At 30.9% G+C, this 12122-nt stretch overlaps 3 protein-coding genes across 3 annotated transcripts; 2 read left to right on the top strand and 1 right to left on the bottom strand.

Moving 5' to 3' along the window:
- The first annotated feature begins 576 nt into the window (after window positions 1-576).
- Window positions 577-1997, top strand: LOC108994981 (CASP-like protein 1E1). Its single transcript, XM_018970429.2, has 2 exons — window positions 577-1000; window positions 1408-1997. The coding sequence occupies exons 1-2, from the start codon at window positions 606-608 to the stop codon at window positions 1760-1762; spliced, it is 750 nt and encodes a 249-aa protein (XP_018825974.2). The 5' UTR covers window positions 577-605; the 3' UTR covers window positions 1763-1997.
- Window positions 1998-3332: 1335 nt separating this feature from the next.
- On the bottom strand, window positions 3333-6374 carry LOC108994962 (E3 ubiquitin-protein ligase MIEL1-like). Its single transcript, XM_018970402.2, has 12 exons — window positions 6196-6374; window positions 5997-6084; window positions 5849-5905; window positions 5710-5742; window positions 5542-5619; window positions 5271-5314; window positions 5124-5164; window positions 4436-4518; window positions 4276-4367; window positions 4109-4178; window positions 3920-3961; window positions 3333-3640 (listed from the first exon to the last, which is right to left on the bottom strand). Exons 1-12 carry the CDS (start codon window positions 6243-6245, stop codon window positions 3515-3517), a joined length of 804 nt encoding a protein of 267 aa, XP_018825947.1. The 5' UTR covers window positions 6246-6374; the 3' UTR covers window positions 3333-3514.
- A 3831-nt stretch (window positions 6375-10205) lies between these two features.
- LOC108994992 lies at window positions 10206-11802 on the top strand. Its single transcript, XM_018970444.2, has 3 exons — window positions 10206-10986; window positions 11332-11444; window positions 11538-11802. Exons 1-3 carry the CDS (start codon window positions 10371-10373, stop codon window positions 11586-11588), a joined length of 780 nt encoding a protein of 259 aa, XP_018825989.1. The 5' UTR covers window positions 10206-10370; the 3' UTR covers window positions 11589-11802.
- Window positions 11803-12122: the final 320 nt, after the last annotated feature.

Raw genomic sequence — 12122 nt, 5'->3', positions numbered from 1 at the left:
TAAAAGTAAATTCACAAACTTATATAATTTTATATTATACATTAAATTTATTTTATAATAAAAATAAATTTATAATCTAACGTATAACATCAAGTCACATCAGTTTATAAATTTATTTTTGTGAGATTTCTTTAGAATTAAAGCATTTCTCTAAGAGTCACCTCAACTTGTAAAGACCTTAGATTTAGAGGTATGCTACCAGGTCTAAGGTTAAAATTCTCTTGTGTGTAAATAATTTCTAAGGGCTATCGAACTGTATTAGAATTTTTTTCCTTTAATTATTCGAGATATTGGACTTGCAAAAAACTCTTTGAGAGGGCTGTATATTCTGGGATTAGTTGGGACGTTATTTCTGAACACCCGTACCAATAATAATAATAATAATAATTAAAAATAATAATATCAATAAATTAATAAATAAATAAATTTTAAAAAATAAAGAAGAAGAAGAAGAGGAGAAGAAAGGCATTTCTCTATCGAGAAGTGTTACAAATATCAGACGACAAACTCCTTCCACACGCAACTCAGCGGCTCAGCCTCCTTCCCCTAATTGCCTTTGACATCAAATCGTGGACGCCTTCACTTTCCTCCTTACAACACCGTACATGAATGTCCATTTCACCAAAACCCCTTTCTATCTCTCTCTCTTCGATCCTCTCTCTCTCTCTTTGCTGCTCTCTCTATTTAAGCTTCCCATATGGTTTCGTGCTCTTCATTCTCACTTAAGTGTACTTAGCAGAGAACAAAAGGCCACCACAGGTACTGAGATGGAGGGGTTACAGAGGAGTGATGGGAATTATATGCAGAAAGTGGAGGTGCCAAGGCAAAGAACGTCAGTGGACTTACTTCTCAGGCTTTTGGCCTTAGCACTGACTTTGGTGTCTGCCATAACTATAGGGTTGTCTAAGCAGACTAAGGTTGTCCGAGCTGTGGTGGTGGCAAGCCTGCCACCTCTTTATGTTCCCGTTCCTGCTAGGTGGCATTACATCTCTGCCTTTGTGTAAGTTGTTCTTTTTTGTTTTTGATCAAGCTCTAGTTTTCCTTTTAGTTATGTTCTTTATAAAGAAAATTCTATTTACAAACCGGTGTAAATAACACACCTAGTAAAATATTTATATGATATATATAATTTGATTTTAAAAAAAATATTTTTAATATTAAATCTTACAAATAAAATCTTATTATATATATAAGTGATGAATGTATCAGTATATTTTACACACCGACTTGCAAATAGATGTAACACTTTTAAAAACTAAACATCATCTGTCCTATTTTTCAACACATGATGACCATGTTCCCAATATACTAACTATTTATATAACATTTCCAATCAATTACCACCAAGGAAAAAAAAGAAGAAAAGGATGGAGATTATTAACATTTGGATGCACTTTTAATTGGTAGGTACTTGTTGGTTGCAAATGTCATAGCATGTTCATATGCGACCCTATCTCTAGTACTTGTTTTAATCTCAAGGAAGAGGCCGGGTGACATGAACAGCATCTTACATTCCATGATTCTCGTCCTCGACATATTAATGGTGGCGTTGCTCTTCTCCTGCAACGGAGCCTCCATGGCCATCGGTATAATTGGCTACCGAGGAAACAGTCACCTGCGGTGGCAAAAAATATGTAACTTGTTTGAGAGATTTTGTGGCCAAGTAGCAGCTTCTATAGCGATTTCTGTGGCTGGAGCAATGATGTTTATCTTGATGGTTGCATTTTCTGGTCTGGGAATCCGCAAGAAATCAAGGTCTTGAAGTTCGAGCCAGCTTTAAGGTCTCTCTGTTCTCAACATGAATCATGTCTTCTTCTATTGATCAGGTCATTCTTATATATATATATATATATATATATGCCTTATCATGTGGGTTGAATTTTAAGCAGTGTATGTTATGTGTAATATCAGCTATAAAAAAAAAAAATGATAAATTCGTAACTCTTTTACGTCTCTATTTTAAATAAAAGATGATTATATGACATTGAAATTAGTAATTTTAAATTTTAATCAATTATCTGTTGCTCTTATTATATCCCTAAAGCTGAAATACAAATTTTATGTAGATTTATATGCATGGTCTTTTATATGAGTAATATCGCGCGCATTATTAATTAAATGAGTGAATAATAAATAAATAAAATCAATATTAGACTCTTTACAAGAAATAAGGTTTATTGTAGCGATTTTTTTATTGTTGAAAAATAAAATCGTCGCAAACAATCTTTATATGTCGTCGTGGAGTTCTAACATCAACTTTTCAGACTGTCCTTTTACAAGGATTTTAACTCATATTTGATCGTACTTATTTAAAACCGATCAAATTAATAAAAAAAAGTTGTCCAGGTAAGGAAAAAAAATGAAAAAAATTGAATAAAGAGACTAAGAAATCTTCTTGGTTACTATGAGATGTGAAAATAAAACATTGTAAGAGTATGAGATTTTATTAAATGATAATGGAACAATTGTTTCAAACGTGCGAGATTAGTGTACGTGCTAAGTGGTATTTTCATTTTATTTTTTATTTATTTTTATTTTTTATCGTCTGATCCCTTTGTCATTTGAACATGAATCTATAAAAATAAATAAATAAAGTGGACAATTTACGAAACAATCTTAGAGCATTGGTATTGAATAAGCCAAATGTTTTTTCATCTTTAAATTTAATAAATATCATCTATATTTACTCCACTTTGAATTAGTTAAATTATTTTCATTCAAACTATAAATTACAGTAATCTATTATTCTTTTCAAATATGAAAAGCATTATAGCAAGTCTAAAAGTATTTTTGAAGATTATTATATTATAAATATGAGATTTTTATTCATATGAAATTTTATCATCTATATACACATGAGATTATTATATTATAGATTGTTAGATTGTAAAAATAAAAATGAATATGATTTGTTGGAAGTTATTGAAGATTATGAAAATAAAATAAAAATTAATTAAAAAATAAAAATAATAAAAAATAATAAAATTTTATTATTATAAAGAGTGTAATGACTAATCTAATGTAGACTTCAAGTTTTGAATAATTAGCTAAAGATAAAAAAGTTATATATTAGTCAAAATTTAAATAATAGGATGGCTAATCCAATACTAATGCTCTTAAAGTGTGAATGAAGTAATTCGAAAGATCCCAGCTCTTCGGTTCATGTGGGTCCTGTGCTCAAGTGGAAATACCTTCACACTATTGCAAAGATTGCACACGCCGGTTGCACGTAGCATTTCTATGGTTGCATATATAACATTTACAGTAATCAAATGTCTCATTTTCTGGTTCTAAGTCCATAATTCAAGAATAATTATAACCTGAAGAGTTTCTGAGGCGCACGCATGCATGCTAGTCATTTGAATTTTGAATCATTATGTAGTTATACAAACTCAAATAAATACGAGTAGCAGTTCAATATATGATTGAGCAAGCAATCAAAGATACCCTTCTGTTTAACATTTAAAATTTTTCCAATCGGTTGTCTGGATGTATTCCTGTAACCAAAATCCCTTCATTGAGGAAGAACTGGAGGGGCAATTGACCGGGTATTATATGATTTGCAATGGCTGCATTTCTGCCCAATTATGTGGAAGTAGGCTTCGGTAGTATCGTTGCAGTCATTACACAGTATCCAGACCTGCAAAAAAAAAAGCTCCTGTTTCTTAATGTCTTCCAGGTAATTTTGCTCAGAATAAATAAGGGCATTACAAGAAAAATTTCTTATTTGAAAAAAAATGCGTTTGATGAATGCAAAAACAGTAATATTCAATTAAGAGACATACTCTTAGAGTAAACATATTATAATCTAGATAACGAAGTGCTTAGGAGTTAGGTCTCTGCTTGAGCATCTTAAAAATCCATGAAATGTTAGGCAACAAGGTGTTATTAGATACAAACAAAAATGAAAAGTAGGCACCTTCTGGTACCGGTAATCCTCTGGCATGGCAGTTGCTTCTATCTGAAAACATAATCTCATTAGTCAAGTAGTGTGAAATTTTAGTTTATTTTAGAAAAATACCATATGTACTGAATCTTCATCAAAATATGCAGATCAAGTATAACAATATATAAGATGAGCTTCAATTAAATAAGTCCACCAGACCACCTCCTCATCTATTCTCTTCCAGGTCCGAGACATGTCTATCACTGACTTTGAGCATATGGGACAGCAGTATCTGTGTGATGTAACAGAGTCAAGTCCAGAAGCAAACAAAAATGTTTGGCCATGTAAACAATATAAAACTAAAGCAATAAAAAGTCGAGATTTCTTACTTGTTGCGCTTTGTCATCTCTTCGTAACATTCACAATGCATTGTGTGCCCACATTTCATTACAGTTGTGTCTTTAAGTGAATCAAAAAGATACTACAAAAATAAATTACAGATCACAACAATGCCCTTCAAGATACAAATAAATCATCTACAAAGCACACCTCATAGCATATTGGACAGTGGTGCCGCATGGAGTTCTCCACACACAAATGGTTATCACACAGGCTAACCGAATAGCAAGACCCTGTAAGATTGAAAACCATTACTCGGGGATAACATATTATAACAAGAAAAAAATATACTTCGAAATGAAGAGAAGGATGAAAATGAACATATCTATGTATGGGATGAATTCATGCAGCATAATCAAAAATTTCAGCAAAAAGGACCCATGTAGCCTACCCAAATCATTTGGAAAAAACTAAACAAGCACTGCAATTTAAAACCAGACAAAAGAAAGGAGAGTAAAATATACACTGCACAAGACTTACCTCTGGCATGACCCATCAACAAGAAAGCTATGAGTTACGGGACCATCAAAGATGTACCAACAGAAAAATAGAAACTCTCAATGGCTAAAAAACCCTTGCATGATATGGCACAAACATAAACGTTTAACATCAGGGAAAAGTACTTATGCATCTGGGATGTACATGGAAATTAAATTCTGACTTCAACGGATAAATCATACATACAAAAGAAAGATGCAGAAAACAAACGAGAAAATGGTAGCTCCAGTTTAACAGACAACAAAGAAAGTCATGTGCTACATTGTACATCTGATAACTACTAAATAAACGAAACCAATCAGAATGACAAGTTTCTAATTACAGAGGAGGAAGTGCATACCACACTTTTTGCAATGGAAGTAGTTCTCACGACCACCAACCCTGTTAGAAACAATCGAATTCAGGTCCGAATACCGTCTGTATTATCAATTCGTTATGCTTAAATTATAAAGAAACAAGAGACACTAATCATCTTTTGATTACTAACCTGCAGATTCCACAATCATCGCAATGAAACTGCTCTTTCTCAGTCTGATAAAATAACAGTTTTCATCAATAAGAAGCACACAAGAATACTTTACAAGAAACAACAATCAAGGTTCATGAACCCAGATAAACAGTTTACATAGATAACAATCAGGGGTCACGTGCCGAAGTGCCAAATGTCATCAGAGTTCATATGGACAACATATCAAACACAAAAAGCAGAAATTTCTTTATTTTCCTTTAAAAAAGCTGACTTGAGATTGCGAGATTACATCGTCATCATAGAATTTGCAAACTTCGCAGAAATATTCCCCCATATTGACGCCACAGTTGGTACAAACTTGAGCAACCTAGAACGGGGAGAGAAATATGAATGAAACCAATTAAGATACTGCAACCAAATAAGAATAAGACATAACATTAAGGAGAAAAACACCTACCGGCTGCTCTGTGTCACAAACTGAACAAACAACCTGAAACAACACAGACTTGTCTAATCCTTAACAATTCACGACAAAGTTTACAAAAGAAAAATTATAAAGAAAAGATGAACAAACATATAGATCGGGAAAGTCGTACTTGTTTAACATCATATCGAACGAGTTCATGCCGATCAAAGGGGTTGCTCAACATGCTCTGGTCAATCAAATACAAACAATCTGAGAAATCTAATTACTACGTGTTTTATATTTATATTGTGCATTATCTATTCAAAGTAGATGAAGACCGTGGCCTCGTTGTGACAATGGCGGCACTGGTAAATCTCGTTGCAGCAGGGAGCTCGAATCATGCATCTCCTTCTGTAATGCTTGCATCTAAATGAAAACCACCGGGGGAATTGTCAAAAACACCAAGACCCCGCGTGAATTCTCAGAACAAATAAGGAAACCAATGGATGTAAGCAAAGGGGAAGAGAAGCAAAATACCCGTAGCCCATCTTCCCGAAATCGAGGCGTTCCTTGGCTAAGACTTCCATAAGTATTGGAGCGGGATTTGCAGAGAAGGCTCGGAAGGAAGGAAGAGAGGGCAGAGAAGACAATGATAAAGCGGGTTGTTTCCCGATTTGGGAGGGGGGGATGGATTTTGTTGCTTGTCTCAATCCTCAAGTAATGGAGACGGGCCCCCTCTGTTCTCAATTTTTTTTAATATTATCTGAATAATACATCGATACACTTTATTAATATTAAAAATGCAAAAGAACGATTAATAATATAAATAAATAGGATGGTGCTACAGCCCCGCTGGGAGCTCCCGCTGGGATAGTATTATTTAATATATATTTTATTTAAATAATTTTTATATAGATTTTTTAATATTTAAAAATATTTTAAAAAAATAAAATAAAAACAAAATATTATTAAGAAAATATTTTTTTAATCCAAAAGTAAAAAATATATATTAAAAAATACTTTCTTAATCACGAAGTAAAATAAAAAATTATAAAAAAATATTTTTTTATAATTTTTTATTTTACTTCATGATTAAGAAAATATTTTTTAATAATATTATGATTTTTTTAAAAAATATTTAAAATAGTCATATTACAGCCCCCTTTGGGGGCTCTCGTTGAGCTTAACATGTACTTTTTTATGTGTAATTTTTTAATTTATTTTTTATATAGATTTTTTTTACACTTATAAATATTTTTAAAAAATAAAATAAATTTAAAATATCATTAAAAAACACTTCCTTAATCAGAAAGTAAAAAAAAAAAAAACATTAAAAAACACTTCCTTAATCATAAAGTAAAAAAAAAAAATCATTAAAAAACACTTTGTTAATCATAAAGTAAAAAAAAAAATCATTAAAAAATACTTCCTTAATCAGAAAGTAAAAAACAAATCATTAAAAAACACTTCTTTGAGAAAGTAAAAAAAAAAGCACTTCATTAATTAGAAAGTAAAATACAAATCATTAAATATTAATTTTTATTCTACTTCATAATTAAGAAAATATTTTTAAATAATATTATAATTTTTATTTTATTTTTTAAAATATTTAAAATTATTAAAAATATTTATATAAAAATAAATTTAAAAAAAATATATAAAAAAATGCTACGACCCAGCGGGAGCCCCCAACGGGGCGTGTAGCATTTTCCAAATATATAACGCAAAATATAGATTATCGAATTTTAAATCGACTAAGAAATAGTAAGAAATAATTATTCTAATAATATCTCACGTCAACTCGGGGGAGCAGAGGATAATAATAGCGTGGGGCGGAAGAAGGACTGGGATGACTTTGAGACAGCGCGACAGGCGCCGCAATTTAGCGCATTGGGAATCAGCGAATGTAAGCAGGGCAGCAAATACAAGCTATCCTTGTAGGCATTTTGACGACGGTTCCGGGACGCAGGGCAGCAAATAATTAATAAATATTTAATTATATTTACAGTAACTTTTAAATTTAATAAAAATTTTAAAAATTATTGTAATTAAATTTTAAAAATTTAAAATTTGACTAATCTAATATGAATATATTTTATTATTTAATAACTAAATATTCATTAAATTTAACTTTTAATTAATCCAATAAAAATACTAAAATGGAAAGGTGGGACGAATGAATCCGATTTTATATTATTTTAGGAGCTTTTAGATTTCTTTGAAGGAAAAAAACTACTTTGCAATTTGACGGTTTGATAATTATTTATTTATTTATTTATAAAGAAATGATTTTAAGTATATTGAGATATTTTCTTTATTTTTAAATATATTAAAAAATGTGAAAAAAATTCAAAAAATAGTAACCGATCGAGCAGGTTCTTCTGGATCAACTCGAGCAAATTATTCTAGACAACAGAGTAGCTCGACTCTTCTTTAAAGTTCAAATTCTATATACATAAAAAATAAAAAATAAAAAATAAAAAAAGTTCAAACCCTTTAGTCCCATTTGGATATCAGATGAAATGATTTTAGATAAAAGTTAAAAATTTAATAAAATATTATTATAATATTATTTTTTAATATTATTATTATTTTAAAATTTAAAAAAATTAAATTTTTTATTATATTTTGTGTAGTAATTTAAAAAAATTTTAATAATAAATTAAAATAAGATAAAATCATTTCTCCATACAAATATATTTTAGGATTTTTGAGATGTAATGAATATTTTATTGAAATGTGGAAAAAATAAAGTAGGAGATGTTGGATGAAATTTAAGTGTGATTTTCGCCTAAAGAAAAAGTAAGGCATTTCTTTAAATTTGATGTGAATTTCTAGCATGAGATGAATTAAAGTGAATTGAGATGTTTTTAGATGAGTTTATTAAAATATTATTTTTAATATTAATATTATTTTAAAATTTAAAAAAATTAAAAAATTAATTATATTTTATATATAAATTTAAAAAAATAAAAATAAAAATAAATTTCGAATCTAAACCAGATCGTAATCAGTATTCTCGGGAACTCGATCGTGTTGTGTCATATCTTTTAAAATAAATTATTTAAGCTGCATGGAAACGGCCACATTGGTTTGGATATGACAGTAGTGCAGTGGGAGGTTTCCGAAGCATGCAGTGTTCCTTGGGAATTAGAACAAGTTCAGTTCTGGAGGCTCGTAAGCCGATTAAACAAAGTTATATTGAAGTTCGTGCAACTTAGTTTAGATTGGACCTTTGCATATTTGCATACAAACTTTTTCTGGCGGTACTAAAAAATAAAAATAAAGAAATTCAGCCACTGACATTCATAAAACTCGCAATTTCTCGAGATTTAAAATACTTTATTTGATTATAAATATTTTAAAATAAAAATTTATAATATTATTAAAAAATCTTTTTTTAATCACTAAAAAAAAAAAATTCGAGATACTTTTTACATTCCGAATTTGGAACGTTCAGCATTTCTCTTTTATAAATCAAACTCTTTTTGTTTTCCACGATCACAACAATCTCACAATTCAGTATTATCTATCAAAATTGCACCTTAATTTCCACTGTCCAAAATACACAGCCACCTCTATTTCATCAAAACCTTTTTAAAAGTTGAGCATTTTATCAAAGTTCCTTGATCCCAACTCACGCTTTCCAAATTTAGGTTTAGTTGAGATATTTTCAGATATTTTGAGGATAATTTGTTATATTTATTATTTTTTTATTATTTTTTTATAACTAGATACCGTCTCCATTTGGGGACTGCAATACAAGCTCAGGTAATTTTATCTTTAATTTTTTTTAAAATTACAAAACTATCCCTTCTGAAATGATATTTTTTCTCATTTAATGAAGGGCCTGCACATGCAATCTCCAAGTGGGGACTGCAAATAGAATTTCTTTAATTTTTCAAATACCTCACTATTAAACGCAATCTTAAATGTTTTGGGCTTTTTCGTATAATAAGTATATATATTCATTATTTGTATTGACATAATAATACTTTTCATTTTCATTTGATGAATATGTGCTCTGAAAAAAATTATTTGATGAAAATAATTACTATTAGAACGAAATCATGCTCGTTTTAATAGAAATTAATGATTACTAATCATAATAAGTAGAAAGAATGATGATGTGAAAATTGAAATTTTAATTATTTGATTTTAAAAAAATGTGATAAGATTTAAGAAATTTAGATTGGAATGATCAGCTCGATCGTATCAATTATGGGTAGTGCATGGATCAATTAGTTGAGAGAGAGAAAAAAAATAAAAAAATAAAAAAAATAAATGAAAAAGAAATTTTATCTACGTACGTACGAGTACTGTAACCATTTTGGTTCAAATGCTTTCTATCTTTAGAGAAAACGAACATAACGTGTTGTTTTCAAACGCCTAAAAGTTTTGACAAGAAACAAACAGAAAATTTGTTTAACACTGAACAAAGCTAAAAATAGACCTCCTCCCTGCATGGATACAGTCCTTCAAAAGTTTAACGTAAAAATCGGTTCCTTTGCAGAGCATCAACCCCAGAATTACACCCCATGCAACCCACTGCTAGCTCCATCACAGAAGAAAAACAAATACAGAGGAACAGTCTGAAACACCAAAGTTTTCGTTCCCTAGCTTGCATGTGTCTCCGGGACAGAAAATATATATATATATACCACGATTTGCTCCCTTTCTTCCGATAAATCTGTGTCACAAATTCACGCAAAATGGGTTGTGCGGAATCAAAACTCGATGTTGTCTCGGGAAAAACCATTTTCCGGCGAAAGAAATCCAATCCCAACCCCAAGAAGAGCAAGGACATAGAAACCATTCACGAAACAACCAGTACTACCTGCAAAGATAACACAGAGGACTCGTTGGCAAAAGAACAACAACAACCGGCGCCCCAGATCAACGAAGAAAACAAGGACTTTGATGGTGCAGTTCTGACGGATGCGAAAGACAGCAATATTCATGAAAATACGGCGGCGAAGGAAGGAGATCATCATGACGGTGAGAAACGAATTATAGATCAAGGGAAGCTGGAAGGTGTCGATGTTGAAGAGAAAGAAGCAGCTGGGAGATTGATATCCCATGACTCGCCGAACCATTACTTCTCGCCGAGGAAAAACGATATTGATCATCTGGGAATTTCAATTGATGGGATTAATAATGTATCTGAGGGACGACGGTCTATAGAGTCGGATTATTACTCTCCGAGCCATGCAGCCGGGAAGGAAGACCATTTGTTGAGTGAGAATGTGAAAGCAGATCATGACGCCGTACTGGAGGGGAAAGAATTGGGTGAAGATAACGAATTGACGAAAGAAGTGAAGGAAAATGGTTTGTAACCATGCGTAAGATTCAGGGGTTTGATTAAGAATATCTGAATTGAACTACATAGCCAAACTTTGTGATTAAAACACTCTAATTTTTTATTTTTTACTTTTTTTATGAAGAATATAATGCACGTTTGAAATCTGAATTATTATTTTTAATTTTCCCATTAGATATTATATATCACCTAAAAGAAGTCTCCTTTCACATTCAGCTGCACATGTACATAACCCGCCTACAAAGGAATTTTTTTTTAAAATAAAATAATCAATAATACTAGAGATATATATGTGATTTTCGTTTTTATTATTATCATGGTATTGAATTCAGTTGTTATATATTTACGTATAGGAGAGCCCGCGGTAAAGGTGGAGGAAGCGAAAGTGATTAAGGATGCCCAACCTAAGACACTATTAGATGAAACAAAAGTACTTTCAAACCCTAATTCAGATCATCAGGATCAGGTATTTGTGTGATCTAATTCATTTTCATATATCCTTGAAACTAATATGGCAACCCTTATTTTCGTTCTGAAAAACGAGGCATTGTTTTTGCAGGAAAATAAGGTGGTTGATACTCCTACCAAGGATGAAATCAGCAAAAAGTGAAGGAAGAATCAGTATAATGTGAAGATTTTCATGCGCTTTGTTTGTTTGTTAATGGTCTGTCTGTCAAGCTTCTTGTTTAATCTAGGCAGCTGCCGAAAATTCTTCTTATATATGGAAGACTCGTGATTTAAATTTCCATGTTAAATGTACATGTTGTACGATCCCTGATCTATTATATATATATATATAGAAGTGTTACGATTACAAAAATAAATTTTATAAAAATAAATTCATAAATTGAGATGGTTTCATAGGATAAGTTAAATTTATTTTACTTTGTATGTTTATTAATTTTGTAAAATCTCTTTGTGAAATGTCTATTAACTCATATATAGACATTCCTTATCAAACAAATTACACGTGCATGCAAAAGACAGGTTTAACGTGGTATTATGATTACCACCAAAAGAGAAATAATCTGTTAAAAGCCTCAAATGATTTAACGTGGAACTTAACAAACGTTCATGCCATTTTTGCGCATGATGCCATTAAACGAAACATTGCACGATCACTTTAAGCACGAGTATACTCGGT

This window comes from Juglans regia, chromosome 7, assembly GCF_001411555.2.
Source record: "Juglans regia cultivar Chandler chromosome 7, Walnut 2.0, whole genome shotgun sequence".
NCBI lineage: Eukaryota > Viridiplantae > Streptophyta > Magnoliopsida > Fagales > Juglandaceae > Juglans > Juglans regia.
Note: the sequence above shows the minus strand (reverse complement) of the source record. Positions and strands in the feature narration are given on the sequence as shown.

Excerpts from the sequence above, each read along its gene's own strand:
- LOC108994962 (XM_018970402.2), bottom strand. The coding sequence starts at position 6,245 with ATGGAAGTCTTAGCCAAGGAACGCCTCGATTTCGGGAAGATGGGCTAC. Across the intron at positions 5,620-5,709 it reads TTTGTGACACAGAGCAGCCG|GTTGCTCAAGTTTGTACCAA; the intron begins GTAGGTGTTTTT and ends TCCCCGTTCTAG. Across the intron at positions 4,179-4,275 it reads GAGATGACAAAGCGCAACAA|ATACTGCTGTCCCATATGCT; the intron begins GTAAGAAATCTC and ends TACATCACACAG.
- LOC108994992 (XM_018970444.2), top strand. The coding sequence starts at position 10,371 with ATGGGTTGTGCGGAATCAAAACTCGATGTTGTCTCGGGAAAAACCATT. Across the intron at positions 10,987-11,331 it reads GAAAGAAGTGAAGGAAAATG|GAGAGCCCGCGGTAAAGGTG; the intron begins GTTTGTAACCAT and ends ATTTACGTATAG. Across the intron at positions 11,445-11,537 it reads ATTCAGATCATCAGGATCAG|GAAAATAAGGTGGTTGATAC; the intron begins GTATTTGTGTGA and ends TTGTTTTTGCAG.
- LOC108994981 (XM_018970429.2), top strand. The coding sequence starts at position 606 with ATGAATGTCCATTTCACCAAAACCCCTTTCTATCTCTCTCTCTTCGAT. Across the intron at positions 1,001-1,407 it reads CATTACATCTCTGCCTTTGT|GTACTTGTTGGTTGCAAATG; the intron begins GTAAGTTGTTCT and ends TTTAATTGGTAG.